The 19,295-nt window shown below is 40.3% G+C and overlaps 1 protein-coding gene across 1 annotated transcript in view; it reads right to left on the bottom strand.

Moving 5' to 3' along the window:
- The window catches only part of espn (espin), a 44,044-nt gene that overhangs the window by 19,073 nt on the left and 5,676 nt on the right, over nucleotides 1-19,295 (bottom strand). Inside the window, exons 3-9 of the mRNA XM_038722895.1 lie at nucleotides 11,583-11,769; nucleotides 10,839-11,021; nucleotides 9,804-9,935; nucleotides 8,186-8,441; nucleotides 7,243-7,564; nucleotides 3,443-3,596; nucleotides 713-947 (exon numbers count right to left, since the gene is read on the bottom strand). Of these exons, the coding sequence (XP_038578823.1) occupies nucleotides 713-947; nucleotides 3,443-3,596; nucleotides 7,243-7,564; nucleotides 8,186-8,441; nucleotides 9,804-9,935; nucleotides 10,839-11,021; nucleotides 11,583-11,769 (1,469 nt within the window). The remainder of the gene's footprint in view (nucleotides 1-712; nucleotides 948-3,442; nucleotides 3,597-7,242; nucleotides 7,565-8,185; nucleotides 8,442-9,803; nucleotides 9,936-10,838; nucleotides 11,022-11,582; nucleotides 11,770-19,295) is intronic.

Genomic DNA, 19,295 nt, shown 5'->3' with positions numbered 1-19,295 from the left:
ATTTTTGTGTTATCTGTTATATAATTGATTAGGCTCCTTAATGTTGTGGTTTATTATTAATTAGTTTGATATTTCCATGTTGTGAGAAAATGTGAATGTGAATGAAGTTATAAGATATTGAACTTTTATTAAGCACAATCTAATTTAACAAGTTTTCTATTGCCAAAGCTTGTTGGGTGAAATTCTAGGACTTACATTGTGTAATCATTGAGATAGAAATTGAATTGGTCAAACTGTCACATCTTATCCCACAATGAGGACCTACTTTTTGCAATCCTAAAATGTTCATGCATTTCAAGACTCATGGGACTCATGAGTCAACAGGTAAAATGTCCCTGCAACTAGAACAGCATGTACACTGTCAGACAGCAGCATCCAGGGCAGTGCTGTGCACTTAAGGAAATGGCTGAACACTAAACCAGTTCTCATGGTAATGGTAGCCCTACATCATTAATTTATAATCTGTTATTTAGGATGCTAGGGTCAGACTCAACTCATCTTTACCCAGTGAGATTACACTGTGCCCATTAATACCAGGGCCTCTGCTGTCCAATAATGTATAAACCAATTTACCAGAAAAAATATGCATAAATGTACTGCCATGTTCTTTTTTAAAGAACTTTAAACATATTTTAGGGCCAGAAAAAGGAAGACATTAAGAGAATCAAAGAAATAAAAGGATGGAGAAGGAAAGACAGAAAGGGTCACTCACTTCCTGATGAGGAAGATGGGCGTCGCTGGTTGGTGGAGGTGCGGATGGCAGATTGATTCTGGTAGATTGGCGTCTCTGGGGGCAATGGAGGAGGTGGAGGGGGTGTTGGTGTTGGGTTGCCTGGGGGAAGAGGGGGCGGAGGTGGAGGAAGTGGGGGGGCGACCGAGTCCTCTGTCGTGCCATTCTCAGAGCTGTGGGCAGGGTTGTCGGTAGGCTCCTCCAATAACATGGAGCCCTGTTAGGAGAAGGAGGGACAGAGCAGAATTAGTCATTCATATTTTATACTCATTAACTTGTTGTTTCACCTAGCAACCACATTGTTATATTACACTGATGGCCAATATTTGGTCACTGATAACAGGGATGTGACAGGTGGCCCATGAAATGATATTGTCCACTTAAACAAAACTTTTTTCTTGCCTCTGGAAAGGAGTATGATTTTTGCATTCCATTTGCCGGCTGTATATTCATAAAACATAATAACAAAAATTTATAAACAAGCACATTAAACAATTATTAATCTGCTTCTTCAAAATAACACCTTTATTTATTTATTCATTGAAAATATTCAATTAAAGACAAAACACTAACAGTGCATTTGTTTTCCCTGCTTGCATAGGCATGCCAGTTGAAAAGCCTGCTGGGCTATGGCTGAATTCTTGCACAGAGACTGTTGACAGTGACAGATGTATGCAGCCCTATTAAATGTGTCCTCCCTCTGCTTCCTGACGTCTTTAATCAACTCATGAAGACATAATACCCTATTGCCAATAACAGAGCTAACATGACCTAATCTCTAGGGGGGAACTCTGAGGGAAAACAGTGGGAAGAAGCCATCTGTCACTGCAAGTGATAGTGCTTTAACCCCCACGCCTCCCCAGCACGCACTGAAAGCGTGCCATAACTCTGCTTTAATTAATGGACCATGACCTTTACCTCGACCCCGCCCCTCCTTTATTCTTCAGACGCGTGCTCATCATTGTTGCCCACTTTATTTTTCAAACCCCTCAGAGAGTTGGGGGGAGGGCTGTGTCCAGATGGGTCTCGGCAGCACGTGCCGTTGCTCCCGTTGATTAGCCGGTCCATCTGCTAGGGTGCCTCTGAGACCAGAAGGGGCCCCGCTGAGGCCTTAATTGGCTCAATTTGGTTTGTACCCCATATCACCCAGAACACCCCCACTCCTGATACCCATGAGATTATAAGGATACCTCTCCTGGGACATTATTGAGTCCAACAGATTCTATTCATTCAGCTGCCTGTGCAGATATGTGGCAGCAAACAGGTAGTTTAACCAATAATCTTGGGTGAGCACACGCAGTCACAGACAGAAATCTTCCTTGATAATTTTTTTTTAGGGCAAATGCGTTTTCACTTATAATCTAGCATCTAAAATATATTTACTTATGCAAACCTTTTGTGAAACAACATGTTTGTAGGTTAACCTCTGGTGGCAAACAAAAGCTCAAAGGGAAACAAGATTATGTAACATGCTGAGGAGCACAATGCACAGGCAAATAGTGCAGTCACTGTTGTAACCCAATGCCAATACACCATCACCTATGTAAACCTCACCCTATAGAAAACCTTATAAGGGACTGAGATGCCCACACAAGCCTTATTGATACAGGGCAGCGTGTATTAAACATTTACCAAATCTTTAAAAAGATTTTAAAAAGGCCATATACAAGCAATACATTATATAATTTATCTTATTGTGTAGTCATTTAAATAAAAATGATTACTTCATCAAAAGGACTTCATAACCTAGGTGACCTAGTTCTGAGAGATTATTTCCCAGTGGATATCAGATGATTGGCAGTAACCACAGTGTTTCCTCATGACTAACATCCATCCATCCATCCATCGTCAACCGCTTATCCTGCATACAGGGTCGCGGGGGGGCTGGAGCCAATCTCAGCAGACATCGGGCGCAAGGCGGGGTACACCCTGGACAGGTCGCCAGTCTCATGACTAACATGTTTTTTTTAATAATACAAATGAAAAAAATTAAGCAAATGCAATCTTAAGGAAAAAAAAAAGCTAAGCCATGATTTCTCAATATGTTATGTGTAATCTAATAAACAATTTCTAATGGTTGCATTTTCCATTCAGCTCTTTTTGGTTTGTGGTAATTAAGGTAGGTATAGGGAAATACTTACCCACTGTTTTGGTAACCTTTCCACACATAGCATTTTGAAATATTGCTAGGCAAATACATCAAGTGTACATCAAGTACATCAATCACAAGATGGTGGACATACATATACGTAATTTAATGAACCGGATGATGTGTGATGTTGTCTCAACATTGAGAATACCGTTAAACTTCAGTTAAAAGCCTAGTCCCAATTAGACGCCTGTCCCTTTTACTAGCCTGGTGTGGCTACACGTTTTGACAAATAAAAACAGGTCTAAATTGGACGCCTGGTCTGTTTTTATAGAAGTTTGGATGTATAAAACCTCTTAAAGCTCACCGGGTCACCTGCCTAAGCTGGTCCCAAGCTGCTTAAAAGTTTAAACTTTTGTCAATATGGACAAATGAAAAAATGAGCTCCAAAGTATTATTCATTCAGATTTACCTACACAGTAAAGGAATTAAAGGCCTGTCCCGTATAGATACATGTCCCAAATACAGGCAGGGTGAGTTTACTGATTTAAACAAATAAAAGCCCGGGCTATTTATTGAAGTTTTATGGTACTGATGTCATAAACAGCAGAGATCTGAATTACCTCCTCGTTGGGCGCCATGCCTTTGCTCCCTCTGGGCTCGGCTGTGTCGCTGCCCAAGTCCTTGTAGTAGTCCCCAGTGCTGGGCTGCTTGCTGAAGCTCCTTGACCTCCTGTTTGAATCCACACGCCGTAGTTTGTCGTGGGCTTCTCCAGGACTCAACTGTTTCAAGGGATGAAAAAGTTTGAGTGAGAAAAATAAACGGTTCAATATACTTTTTGGTTTAACCTACCCATTAGCATCAATCTGCATCTTTTTCAAAATGTTGTTATTAGCACAAAACTGATCCCATATAGACAGAAAAGAGGTTTTTAAGAGAATTACATATTGCCATATTTTTGAATGTGTGAATAAAATTAAAGCTGAAATTAAAAGTTGATTCCTCTATTAGTCAATTTAGGTGAATTGTGCTTTTTCATGTTTGAATTACCAAACAATCCCTGCTGCCAGCTTGTTACATGTGTGGATTTGCTGCAATATTTTGTCGTACATGATAGGAAATAGAATATATTTGGGTTTTGGATTGTTGGTCAGAAAAAACAAGCAATTTGGAGAAGTCAGCATGGGCTCTCACTATTTACTGGTATTTTACAGAAAAATTAACGAATCAATGAATAAACAATTGGGAAATTGTTATAATATGGCTAAACAGTGCTTATGGAATGAGCTTGTACTCTGTGGGATTCCACACTGTACGACATACCTTAGTAGATTTTGTTGCCAGATTAGCTCTCTCATGTGACCAAAGTGGCCTTATTTGAATGACAGAACAAGGCCTCAGTTCAGTTCGACTGAAACATTAGCATTTATGTTTCATGTAAAGACTGCAGGGTGGGTCACACAACACAAGAGTTCGCATGCAGCTTTTGCACCAATGTTATAAAGACCTTTGTGTCCACAGGGCAGGGTCATAGGTCTTTGAGTTGAGCACTCTCACTTTCTGCTCTGAAAATTATCCTAGACAAACTGGAGCTGTACAGGATACTTCACCCCTTTCCATCTGAGAGTCTTCACTGTTTGCTGCTATTAGAATGTACGTTGGTCAGACTATGCATTTCAAAGCAACCATACATTAGCAGTAGATAAGCTCACCTTGCATTTTGAGCAGCTATAATGAATGCATTTTCCTAATACAAAAAAGCCTTGCATTTGCATTCAGCACTTGGCTCAATAAACGCATTAATTCATTTACTTTTTTCCAACAACGTAAATGGCATATGTGGAAGGCTTTTTGTTTTATATTTTCAACAATTAACCTTGAAAGCTGTCAGCTACAAGCATGCCTTAGCCGTGACACCAATAGAGTTACTTTGCCTTTCAAATTCAGGGTTTGGCATCATTTACATTTTATTGCTGACAGACACAATGACTTCTCACGAAATCCAGACTAGAGCCTTAGACATCAAGCAGATGTCCATTGTTAAAGTAAGCGAAAATAATTTACAGCTGACCCCTGACCTCTCCTCCTTTGGTGTCATGTTCTTGCCTGTTTAGTTGTGTTGACTCATGTCTGCTGTCAAAGAAATGGTCCCTGAGCACTCATCAGGTGGCACAGTAATGTGAGCAGGGGGGCGCTACAGATGGTTTGATTGTCATCCTCCAGGGAGGTGGGCCAACAATAGCAAATGTACAAAGCATTTCAGCCCCCCCCTCCCATCCCTCACACAAACGCACACTTAGACAGACAGCCTTTCTTCCCATTATATGGATCTGTCTGTCAGCATAAAGTCATTATTATATAATTGTTTTTATAGTCGTGTTTTTGTTGACTTTATCAATAGTTGTTTAGCCTGGTTGTAGTTTGTGTCATTTCAATATGAGTACAAAGTTACATGCATACTTTAGAACAACCTTTTATGACAGAAAGAAAAAGGAGAGTACACAATAAAAACATGACAACATGAGTCCAACAAGTCCAACCATATTATAGCTCGAACAGCTCCAGAACATGGAGATTAGCCAAAATACACAAAGCAACTTGGAATATCTTTGCTCTGATCTGAAGCCCAAACTTTTACATGACATCACTTTTGCCACTGGTAAAAAAAAAAGCTTTCTAACCCCTCTTAACCCCTTACCTTAGCATTAAGAATCCTCTCCTGCAGTTCTCTTCCAGTCTGGAGAGAGGCTCATCCACCAAGCTCAGCACAGACAGTAACTGTCACCAAATCCAGAGCGTCTCCTCCTCTCCGCTCAGCGCTATGCCTGTCACTCTACCTGCGCTCTCAATTTACCCACAGGCTTCATCAATAACCTAACCGGCCAGCCACAGTAATAGCAATGATGTCACCACCAGCCCACAGATCAACCACTCCCCAAACCTGCCTCTTATGTAAAACACAAAAGCCCAGGTGCTGCCTTCATCATGGCCAACCTTCCTCAAATCTCTTACACTTTAAGAGTATTAGATTATTATGGCCTTCAGTGCCCCGAATTAGCAACAAAACATTGCAGAAACTACTCTAATCGTGGGTGTGATCTCAAAGTGCAAGTTTTCTGGAGGGGCTACAGTAGGTCTAAAGAATCAAAAACGTGACAGGCAAATGTTTCGTGCCGGGGCAACATTTGACTTCAGTCAAAGCAAATACAGACAAATGAGGTGAGAGCAGCACATAAGGCCTATGTAGTGATAAAAACAACTCACATCTGCATTCACCAGGTTTCCTACTACTATTGGCCCTGGTGTCCCTGGATAAGGTTACTGTTCCTTGTCACTATGGCGTCCAAGGTAGATTGTTTTTCCCAATGTATATTGTATCCACTGATCTTTGTTGTGGGCGTTTGTGTGCATGTGTTCCAAGCACTGATAAATTCCCCAGGGCAGGACCCAGCCCAGTTCCTGAACTTTATAACAGCTACCAACAACTGACTTTGCATAGCAGATCTTTACACACAGTCTGAACAATTGATTGGTCCCACAATTCTGCTGGTTCTGCAACTCCTTGAGTTTTTTATTGTACTTCTGCTTTTAGATGAAACATTACAGCACTGACAACCATTCATTTGGCTGATTTAGAGGTGTGCCATTCCACAATTACTATGCAAGATTAAAACATTATTTCACTGAATATTTTTCTTCTCCTTTAATTTCAGAAATGAATAAAATAAAGACTAAAACAATAGATATTTGAAAAAATAGCAAAGGAATATCACATTTGTAGTGTTTGGTTGAAGCTAAAGTTCAAAAAAGTTTGTTCATAGGACTGGATAGACCTGGTGTCTCACTATCATACTGGAAGACATAGTAACAATCGGGAATTAAATTCTTCATGAGGTGAAAGTGATCTCTCAGACTGGTTATCTTCTGTCATTACAATCACGATAAAATAAGGCCACGTAATTACAATGATTTCCGGACAACTCATTTACAATTCAAGTAGAGTAACAACATGCCAACCAGTGCACTTCGCAACAGTACTGAACTACCAGAATCATAACTGAAAGTGTTGATGCCAGTTTTAATTGCTTCTCCTTGTCAGCTCTTTAAACACACCTTTGAATGATGTGAAGCCAGACTAATTACTGGAATTAAGATCAAACCCATCACAACAACCACTGTGTGTCAACCCAGAGGACCTGCCACAGTAATGAGCATCTTTGTTAGCCTCGTTAGCCGTGCTAGCACAATAACATCATTGTGGGCAACCAGACAAGGCACATTGTTACACAAGCGGAACATCGCAACTGATTAGACACAAGAGAAAATAGCAGCTAATGGCCAATTTATCCCAAACATCGTGGTCCTCCTACTTCTTTAGGACTGTTCCATATAGTTCATCATGCCACAGGCTCATTAAAACAGCTTCATCTTTTGCTCAAGCAGGAGCTTACCACGTCTTACCTCCATATTGCCAGTGCTGTTTTCCACGTGCCTTAAGTTGCTTTTCACCTTCAAGAACTCAGCTGACAACGGCTCCTGAGGGGGCTGTGGTGCTGGGTAGCTTGGGGGTGGCGGGGGCTCCGGGGGAGACTGTGGGGGAGGTGGGGGTGGATAGGTTGGTGGTGGCGGGAGCTTGGAGGGGGCATCAGCAGGTATCTCATTCTTCTTGAGCAAGTCAGAGCCAATGTCTGGATTTAGCATGTCCATATACGCCTGCATGTCTGAAATGGCTGACTCTGATGCACCTGTGACAAAGACACGGCCCACGTAGGCAGGTTTAATGTAGACTTACTGAGTTTCTCACAGGAACCCACACATGGTGTATTGCTGATTTAAATGTACAACACAAAGCATTAAGTCAACCTTTCAACATTTATTCAATTGTTACACCATTCAAAAATGAATGAGACACATGAGTTACTCTACTGATGGTCGACCTCTCCATCCATAACAAACTATCTAAACACAGACCACTAGGGTGCAGCACCAGTTTACCATGCACCAATGACATGAAACAAAAGGAACCAAACTGCTGCATGATGTTAGCTTCAGTAAATAGCACTGTTTCATTGCTGAGATACTGTATTTGGCAAGGTTTTATTAATAACTGACAAAAGACAGCAAACCTTATTTCACCGTAAAGTGTTATTATGAGCTGATAAAAAATTTATTTTACTGTTGAGCTCATCAGCTGTTGATATTTCAATTTAAAACAGATTAGGACATTATTTAGAATTAATTCATATTAAAGATGTCTTTAAAAGTATATTTCTAGTCACCTCCTTGGTTCACCTTAGAAAACAAAATTCTAGTCTAGAGCATAAAGTTTATTAAAGCTTATTAGCTTTACTACATGTATTGCATACCTGTGTGTGCGACTGTGTTCAGCTGAGCAGGTGGGCCTCGTGACGTTGTTAAGCTGCTCCGTTTCTCCCCAGTGCTGGACTGGCTGGAGTTGGCTGAGTCGTAGTTGGACAGGGAGCTGGATGGTGAACTGATATCAAATTGTGCTGCCTGGCTGGCTGGGGGCATGGTGGTGTTTGGGGACGAGAGGCCAGAGTCCTGCTGCTTGTACTCGAGGTCCACCGAGGGGTCCCGAGACAAAACACGGTGCTCCACACTCTGTCAGAGGTATAAAGAAGTATATCTGTTTTGATGAATAACAATCATATTAATCTATATCTATTATCTATCAATTCGTTCTTATATAATTTCTCATTATTAAAACATGTTTGCTTAATTTAAATTGGATGTAAAGGGGTTCAGTGTCATTACACAAGACACAGTCGATCTCAGTCCCTGTTGACTTACATGAGGAGAACGGAATTACAAGTTTAATTACTGCACACTAATGAAATATCTCACAGCTGATCAAAAAGGCTCTGGGGCCCTCTGCTTTTCCCACAGTGCAGGACTCAGCTGGCTGAATGTCCCTAATGGGAAGAGTACAAGAGGGGGGAAATATGTTTCCCACACACCAAAGAGAGTTCGGTGTGGGGGAGTTATTATTCTTCTGGCCACTTGGGGTTTTCAGTGGGGTGAAGCCGTGGAGGCCACTGTAAGGTAAGTGTTAATAGCTCTCGTAATTAGCAGAGATAAACTAATGTCAGTCAAGGGACATGTTGGCTCAGGGAAAGCAGCAATGTGCACAGTCTTGTGTTTGCCAAGGTTGCATTTTGACTATGCGGACCACCTTAGCACGAAATTACAACTATTAATTATTATGAATATTTAAAATCAAATTTATGACTAATATTACGCAGAATATAGACTACATGTAGCCACTATAGCAGAGATCATAATTCATTATAATTTCTTGCAGAGGATGATGAGGTGGAAGTTTGGCATTTGTGCTACTAATAGAAAAAAACCGCAACAGTTCGGATGTGTCCTTCATGAATGTTCTCTGTCTAGAGAAAATGTACTGTATGTTTTTTCCTTTTGAGAGTAGAGCTCCCATTGGACCAATTAGTGCTCCAAAATGCAAAAAACACATCGGTAAGACATATGTCTCCAAGTTTGATGAGAAATCAGCAGTGTCCAAGATACTGTATAATCATCCCAGGATGGGAACCACTGGAGGTTGCAGGTCGGGTGATTTTTTTAAATGGCAAGTAGCATATCATTCAGTTAAGTTTTTGGAAAATCCAATCAGTGTGAGATATTGTTCATGATGTGAAAATAATTAAATGTTAAATTGTCATTAATTTTGATATTATTCGATATAAAAGTATTTGGGGAACCTCCATTGATTTAATAAAAATCCTGCTGTAATCACAGATTAATTCATAACTTTCTTAAGTAGATAGGATAAACTACATCTATGTTTTTTCTTACGGTCTATTTCTTAAACACGATTCAAAGTTTGTGTACATTAAAATACGTTGATCCTCACAGATAAATTGACTCTAGGTTTGGCCCCTGGCCACAGGGAGGTCAGGATGCATGGCAGCCAGATATGGTGGGCACAGCTGTGTCTCTTACCATGTTCTCTACAGTGCGCAGATACTTGGCACACTGGGAGTGGCCGTTGTATTCGGCCAGGTCTGCTGCTGTGAAGCCGTCCTGGTCCCTGATGCCCAGGTCCACACCATTGACCACAAGGATCTGACAGCACTGGAGAGTGGCATGAGAGAGGCAGAGGACAGAAGAAACACAGAAAGTGGATGAAGTCAGATAACACCTGATTCTTCAATGAACATCATTCACCATAATTTATAGATGTACGGACACAGTCTTGCTCATAAGTTACTAACACAGATAACGGGAAATTAAATATCCTTCCTTCCTGATTACTTTATATCTAAAGCAGAATGGTTAGTGTATGGTTGATATGCTGTACTTTAATATATAGAAATCAAAAGAAACTTAAATAGTTCAAAGCATCTGTCTTTTACCACCGTGTCAAGTGCCAGGTGGAAGCCAGACTAAACCTGTTGTTCTCAGACTGAGCAAGATTTCTGTTGTCGTATTGACTCATGTTTCACTTTCTTAACAATGTTCTCTACAGTCCAGTCTTGGGCCAGCACCCTGTAAGTCAGGGTTGGGGTCAATGTCAAACCCTTCTTATGCATATATATCAGACATAAAGAGCAATGTTCTCTACATTTAATACATGAAGCTTGTGCTGAAACAGCTGACTGACCAAACATGATAAAACAAAATGTTAGTCAAAGTAGTAGGTCAGAGTGGTGGTAAAACCATAAGCTAGAGGGAATTCATTCAAAACAGATGGTTAAGTGTGAAACTCAATATGGATATGTGAGCACTGAAAATCATAATGCTTCTACATAACTTATATGAATATTGTTTACACAAAGTTAAGCTAAATAATCTCTGCAATTGCTTGTACTGAAAAGGATCAGGACAGCCTTTACATTTTAATATTAAAATGCCACTATGTTACATTTCTACTGTATTAATCAACTTTTGAGGTATAACTGGCAAACTTTAAAAAACTGGAGACTGGTATGATAATGAGCAATAATTAAGTAAAAGAAATAAGACACAAACACACACCTCTAGTTCCCCGTTCTCTGCAGCGTCGTGAAGTGGGGTCCCTCCCCAGTTGTCAGTGACAATCTCTCCGCCGTGCAGCAGAAGCCAGCTGAGCACCTTGGTGTGGCCGCGACTGGCTGCAAAGTGCATGGCCGTAGCCCCGTCACTATCCCGGTCTGTCAGGCTGATCTCTGTGAAACTCGTCTGATGGAGGGAGGATAATGACACAAGCTACAGTCATCTGCTAAAACTTAAATAATTAATGAAAGCTTCTTTTGGGGAAGAAGTTAGGGAAAATTTGTAAAAATAGTAAAAACCTGGTCAGGGGGTAAGGTTTTATATAAATTTGTTGAACAAATGATAAAGCAGTAAAAGTAGCAATTCTAAATATATACACACTACTCTATAAATTTTTTGGATTTCAGACAATCAAAAAAGTTCAATCATGATACAACAAAGTTCTTCTGGTGTTAACAAAGAGACATTTTGGATATGAAATACAGTGTTGACTCAGACTAGAAGTCAAATTATCAATCAGTAATATTTATACAAAAATTATCAAACATTAATTTGCCTGATCACAGACATCTGTGAGTTCATTTTTTACATTTTTTACATTGTCTGTGAACCAGACATTTAGTTTTTAATAAATGGAATAGATATATAACAAAGCATTAAGTATGGGGTGCGAATCTAGGAATAAATCGATGTACACGAACTTTGTTTACAAAATATGATCTAAAGTGTCCTGACATTCCAACATACCAGCCAGACGATGACAGTGTTGTGGCCCATCTGGGCAGCCGCATGCAGAGGTGTCATCCCATCATTGGCTCTCATGCTCGGATCCGCCCCACAATCCTTGACCAGGTATTGGACGACCTCCAAATGTCCCTCCTGGCAGGCTAGGTAGAGCGGAGTGGCACCATTCTTAGTTTGGGAGTTGACAAAGCTGTAGGGAAATTAAGCAGTAAGGTAAATAAAGGGACACGTAGAGACCAAATTTCTCTTATGGAGGATGTGTGTTTCAGCCTGTGCTTCCTTAATCACTGAAACCTAAGTGGTTGAGCAGAAACAGAATAGGATATCTGCTGACACCCAGAAATAGTTATTTTCATAAGCAGCCAATACACTAATTGTGTACCCTTCAGACACTGCAGAAAAATGTTTTGCGTTTCAGATTTATCTGAAAGGTTGCATGTGTAAAATGTTGTCTAAAGATAAGAGGTAATTGTAACTGGAAAACATCCCTTTGTCAGTGTCAACATACAGCTATTTTCAGAGCAGACGGCAGTGACGCCGAGCCAAATCCAACTCCCTTCCCTTCCGAATGCCCTTAGCCCCACCCCTCCCATGCAACAAGCTCATTCAATGTCTGCATCCCTCCTCGTCCCAGATCTTTTCAGTCACAGCGGGAGGTCAGGGAGTGAACAAGTGCTTTCCCACTAAATCCCATAAGTTTGTGCTTTATTTGGATGCGGACAAATGAGCAGTGAGTCTCCTAAGAGGATTATCACTCCACTGGCTTTGCCCGACTTTGCTTTGTGCTTAACGAAGCGTTGCCAGTTGCTGTGACAGACAGAGTGGGTGAAGAGGAGTAGAGAAGGTGAGAGAAATGAGAGGCAAGGCTCAAGGGGAGGGGTGGATCTTGTAGATACAAACATGACCCTGTCAAACTTTCCCTCAAAAGGATGCGGCTCAAGGCCAAAACTCCGGAGACTAAAGACCCTGCATTAAGACAACATGTGGATGACAACGTGTTCATGACCAAATCTTAACATGCAAGGCTGTATCTGCTTATGATCATTCTAGTATTGTAATATTATATGGTCTATCCTGAGCCAAAAAAGAGATACACATTCTTCAAATAACGTCTATGGAAATTGTAAGCACACCAAATACACTAACTCGAACATATGTCTATCTTGAGGCACAGGCTCGTCTTTCAGGAAAATTGTTAGAATAAGCAAAGGAAGTGTAGGTGATCGAGGGAAAATTTCCAAGTAAAAACAAGCACCTCTTAAATTTTTCAAAATAAGAAAGGGAAGTAATCTGCGGTTCTGTTATCAGGAAGTGGGAATACAGGTTAATTATTCATTAGTGTAACCAAAGTGGGCAGAAGTTCACCTGCTCATCGGGGCCTGTGTAAGAGAGAAACCTATATTTGTCATTAATCCTAACCACTTCGCAAGAGTGACAAAGTTGAGTGTATTTGAGGTAAGACAGATACGAGTCTAACAAAGCACACATTGCCTTTGTCACAACTCTCCCTTGCGAAGAGGCTTGAACACTCCACTAAAGAAGTGCTTTTGGAGAACAGGTATAGATTTCAAAGAGCTAAGAAAGAGGTTAGCCTTGTGTGACGACAAAGCTAGCAAGTGGCACAAGGGGCCACCTACCTCGTCAGTCACTCAGATGAGAGAAAACACTCTTTAAAGTATAGGAGATATTTGATATATTTCCAGTTCAGCTCTGATGACTACTTTACCTCAGTAATTGTCTGTGTACTGTCCCCTCCCCCCAAGTACACTGTTACAAAAACCAAGGTTATCTTCATTACTAGGAAAGTAATTGATGTCGCACTAATGGTCTTCTTGCCTGATAAAGGCTAGTTAGCTTCTCAATGGCTAATGGCTTTTCCTGTCTAAATAATAAAGAATGTTGTGAAAGAAAGTATGCACTTGACTAGAGTTTCTTGTGTATGACATTGTATCAAGGAAATCTACTGATTACATAAAACACAGCTCTTATCTATATCTTCTTTTAGATGCTGCAGCTATTGACAACAGAGCCCCAAAAGAGAACAACAAAATTAAAACACAGACAAGAAAGCTCTAGGGACAAATATTTGATGTGGTCCTACATGAGTTGAACACTTCAAATGTTTAGGGTATTTTTCCTACTGAAGCAAAAACATCCTTGTGTTCACCACAGTACCCACGCATATTGCCAGTTGATCTAGGGAATTGAATTTTGAAATCTGTGGAGGAGCTTGAAATCCTTCCCTTACAGAATTGTACATCTAAGTTTTAACTTGATAACAACTTAAGTATTACAACTGTACACGCTTACAAAATGTACAGTTGTAACAGTGTGGGCCCTTTGCCCAAATGTTTCTGAAAATGGCATGTTATAGCATTTTCTCAGTTTAAACCTCTTGTTTTAAAAAACGGAACAGAGAGGGTTGTTTTCCAACTTGTACCAAGAAGTTATTAAGAAGATTAGTGCTGAAGAAAATAAGTGCAGTGAAAAACTCTATTCACCTATTTAACCCTTGCTCTCCATGTCTAAACTTAATGCTGTACCCTACCTGACTTAAAGGTACCACAGAATGGAAAACTGTATTTCCCTTGGCATAGTTGAATAAAAAAGAGTGCAGTACATGTAACTGATATACCGTGAGCCTGAATATCCATTGTTTGCTCCTTCATATCTAAATCTTGTGCATGCAAAACACCCTGGAAAAATGAGCAAATGCCAACAAGAGCTAGATGTTTTGTAACATCTGGGATGTTTACAGCTCCAAAGTTACATAGACCAGCCCATGTTCCAGAGTTAGCGGTCATACAAGCTCATGGAGCCACAGCTGTATGTTGTGCAGTGCAGTCTCACAGAAAGTGCTTTTAAGGAAAGGTAAATATTTCCCTCTGATGTCCTCTAGCTGCTCTTACTCAACTCTGTGATTTATAAATTTCCTAATGGACAGATAGCTTTTCCTTGTTGCTAACGCTACAGGTTGCTAACCACTAGCTGCTGCTAACAGTAGCTTCTGTTATGATGTTTATGATGATGTTAGAGGTGTGTAACGTTACACCAACACACCCCAGGCCAAGCTTCCAGTCCAGACAGAATCAGCAATAGGATGGCTAGCTGCAGTGCTAACTGAGTTATCAGCAGCTGCTGATAGCAGTAGTTAGCTGCTAAAGTAACCTGTAACATTTAAACTATATTTTCTCAATATTTTCTCCATCACTTTTGATCCAGTTTCAGTAAAATCGGCCAGCAGCTAGGCCCTGCTCCTCGGTTGTGCTTGTGATAGTTAGCCAATCAGAAGCCAGTGGATGTTCTGGGAGGTGGGGCTTAAAGAGACAGGAGCTAAAACATATTCAGATAGAGGGTGAAAAGAGGTGCTGAAGCAGTGGACAGTATGAGAAATATAATATACAGGTGAAACTCGAAAAATTAGCATATCGTGCAAAAGTTCATTTATTTCAGTAATTCAACTTAATAGGTGAAACTAATATATTATATAGACTCATTACATGCAAAGTGAGATATTTCAAGCTTTTATTTGATATAATTTCGATGATCATTGCGTACAGCTTATGAAAACCCCAAATTCAAAATCTCAGAAAATTAGAATATTACATGAAATCAATAAAAAAAATGGATTTTAAATAAAGAAATGTCAGCCCTCTGAAAAGTATAATCATGCATATGTACTCAGTACTTGGTTTGGGCCCCTTTTGCATGAAGTACTGCCTCAGAGCGGCATGGCATGGATGCTATCAGCCTGTGGCACTGCTGAGGTGTTATGGAAGACCAGGATGCTACAATAGCGGCCTTCAGCTCTTCTGCATTGTTCGGTCTCATGTCTTTCATCTTTCTCTTGGCAATGCCCCATAGATTCTCTATGGGGTTCAGGTCAGACGAGTTTGCTGGCCGATCAAGCACAGTAATCCCATGGTCATTGAACCAGGTTTTGGTACTTTTGGCAGTGTGGGCAGGTGCCAAGTCCTGAAGTCAGCATCTCCATAAAGCTCGTTCGCCGAAGGAAGCATAAAGTGCTCTAAAATGTCCTGGTAGACGGCTTCGCTGACTCTGGACTTAATAAAGCACAGTGGACCAACACCAGCAGATGACATGGCTCCCCAAACCAACACAGACTGTGGAAACTTCACACTGGACTTCAGGCATCTTGGATTGTGTGCCTCTCCATTCTTCCTCCAGACTCTGGGACCTTGGTTTCCAAATGAGATGCAAAATTTGCTCTCATCAGAAAAGAGGACTTTGGACCACTGAGAAATAGACCAGTTCTTTTTTTCTTTAGCCCAGGTAAGACGCGTCTGATGTTGTTTGTTGTTCAGGAGCGGCTTGACAAGACAAATACGACATTTGAAGCCCATGTCCAGGACCCGTCTGTGTGTGGTGGCTCTTGATGCAGTAACTCCAGCCTCAGTCTGCTCCTTGTGAAGCTCCCCCACACATTTGAATGGCAATCCTGACCATTCAAATGTGACGATCCTCTCCAGGCTACGGTCATCCCTGCTGCTTGTGCACCTTTTTCTTCCAAACTTTCCCCTTACACTTAACTTTCTATTAATGTGCCTTGATACAGCACTTTGAGAACATCCAACTTCTTTTGCAATTACCTTTTGAGGCTTTCCCTCCTTGTGGAGGGTGTCAATGATGGTTTTCTGCACAACTATCAGGTCAGCATTTTTGAACATTAAAGCATGTAAACATTTTCTATTAGAAACCCTAAATACAAGTATGAAAATAAGTATTTTAAGGCACATTTAAGAAGTAACCACTCAAAAGCTTGAAAAAGAACTAACTCGACCTCTTTTTGAGCTGCTACATAGATACACTATGAGCATCAGGCTGACTTTTTGTTATTAGTTTATTACTCATATCTTATTGAAATTGTACTTGACTTTTCTGTCTTTTCTCATATATGCTAGCACAGCTACTTGGATACAGGGTGAACTCCTGCCTCATTTTGGAACAAGATCTTTTTTCTGAGGTAAGAATATAAATGTCAGTATAAAATGTATAGTATACTGGACTGTATGATCCATTTGAGTTATAAACTACATTTTCATGTTTGAGCAAGTGTTTTGTAAATGAGAGAAGTTGGAAAAGACTAAATAAGAAATTAGAAGATTGGTGATTTTCCTGTGAGTCCACCTTACTGTATGTGTTTTCAGCAGGAGGTTTAGACTGACTAACTTTCTAGAATATCCTAATGCAGAGGTCTACCCTTCTCAACTGCATGTTGGAATTGTGGTTTGACCAAAGATCTTAATCTGCACTAATTGGTTGCATAACCTGTCTGTAGCCTCTCTCTCGCTCCTCTTTCTCTCTCACCCGCTCTCATTCAGTCTTTTGTGTACAGAGGCTATCAGCAGAGACACAGCACATAAGCCTGTTGGTTTTGGTTCTCTGGGATGGACGTGCAAACGAGCTACCAATGCAGATGTAGCTTATAAATCTAACAAACAATAAAATATCGGGAAACAAAAAGCCACATGCAATTGAGTTTTTTTTGCAGACAGATGAATACTGCAGTAATTTCATGGTAATTTTACTATTACAGTACCTGAGCACAGGGGACTTTTGACCTGTGCACATGTCTTTCACAGAAACCTTATCTGTTGTGTTTCACATTTGTAATAGCTTTATCTAAATACAAACCTATACTACAACTATACTACACAAGTAAAAAAAATACCTGCGCAATCATCTCAGTGGGTACTGCAAATACGGTTAAACCAATAATGGTAATTTTGTACAGATTTTTGTTCTTACCCAACTAATAAATAGATGTGGTAGTTGTAGTTTTACATGTGAGTTTCAGTGGGTGGTTATAGTAATGACATTTAGGGGGAAATGCATTTCCTGTCAGGGGACTGGGTAAAGACATAGATATGAAATAGAAATAAAAGTCAGTTTTGTTCAAAGCCTAGGTGCTATAGGTCTTTTGTAGAGGTTGTTCAGGGTCTTGAGGCTGTGTTGATGTTAACAGTGTGAAATATAACTTTAAACCATTGGTGTAGTGTAATATTGCAATGTGAAAATGCAACAAAAGACTTCAAATGTAGCTGGTGTTTGCTACATGTCTCCCACATACCTAGTAGGCTCTATGTACTTTTACCTCTGTGTATCTCGTTATGTTGTACCGTTACTTGGCTCGCAGTTAGTAAAGGGATGATGTAACAGAGGGGGTCATGTTGTCCTTGTGATTTTTCAAGCAGAACAAACGCCGAGCCATCCAATTACCTCTTAAAACTTACAGATATAAATTTGCAGCCTGTAATAAACCCTGAAACAACAATGCTATCTCTCTTTTGCAAAGTTCAATTATAAACAATGCCTGAGGCTAGTGACTAGAAAGCAGCTCGTCTATTCAAACGGATTTGTTTTCCTCATTATCTTATCGCTGGTTGGTGCTACTGTGTGTCGCCGTGGAGATGGTGGTAAATAGCAACAGTGGGAGTGGTGGTGGAGAAGAGTGAATGGGGCCCAGCTATCAGGGAGCTACCATGTCCCTGAGGCTCATTAAATTTTCAGCAGCTACGCACCTGTCTGGGGTGCAACGAACAGTATTGGAGGTGCAGAGCACAAGGTTAGTACCTTGACAAGCTGCTCATCTTGCTAAGGTCATCAAAGCTAAAGCAGACAAGGCTGTTTAGCTTAGAGACTAGCTGTGAATTCATTAGATTTATATATCTTTATGGCAGCAGTTAGTAAGCATTGTTCATCTTTAGGTTGTCTTATCTATCATAATTTACTTTTTTATTGTTTTATAACCCAACAGGTGTTGCTATCAATAATGCTAAACTAAAAAACAAACAAAACAAGGCCAATCTTCTGCCTACTTAACATTACCCAGAGAGATCTGTTCATGTACTGAATTCACTTTAACAATATTGTAATATCAAACAAACACAATCAGACAACAACTAGAAAGATTAAGTGCCATAACTTGGAGCTAATACCTTCCCTCACAGTAATTATTCCAATGACTTAATAATCACAGTGATCTGATGATTAGACACTACACATTAAAACTGCAGTTTACAATGCCTTTGCTGCATATTTTCTCATATCTCACCTGAGGCTAGGTGTGTATCTAACCGTGGAGCTTTTTCAAGGTACCTTTTCTCTCTCAATACAGTTTTACTAACTTCAGACATTTGGTAGGTTGCATAATAACAGTTGGATACTGGGGCGTTAATGCTGCCAAATCCGCACTTAAATTACATTTAAAAATGGGAGAGCAGTGACCCTAACCCTGCCTCCTTTTTTATCAGATATTACCTACAAATGATCTGGTTGCTGCTTATAAAGAGTCTGTGGTGTTGAGTTGTGCCCTTCCTGTCCCTACAACTCTGTGTGCTCAGTGATGCTTCCCAGTAAAGACAATTCAGTCATTCTAACGCCTCACCCTTGTCTTTTGTGATGTGATGGTCCATATGGGAGGGTATTATCTCTACAGGGCACTGGTGGGTCTGACAATGCACTGATTAGGGATGATCATACACACAAATACACACACTTCTTACTAGAGCCGCAATGACTATTACTGATAACAAAAATATTAGATCATACACTCATTTTATTACTCTGGTGCAGCTGTACAGAATGGAAAATATTCTAGCTAGAGTACCTAAACAGCACACCAGGGTTATGGTAGTGTGCATTATTTTGGGAACGTAAAATCCCTAAGAGGGTTTTTTCTAAATGAGATTTGAA

Source organism: Micropterus salmoides, unplaced genomic scaffold (assembly GCF_014851395.1).
Source record: "Micropterus salmoides isolate LMB-PRFRI ecotype aquatic unplaced genomic scaffold, ASM1485139v1 Ms_hic_scaffold_16, whole genome shotgun sequence".
NCBI lineage: Eukaryota > Metazoa > Chordata > Actinopteri > Centrarchiformes > Centrarchidae > Micropterus > Micropterus salmoides.
Note: the sequence above shows the minus strand (reverse complement) of the source record. Positions and strands in the feature narration are given on the sequence as shown.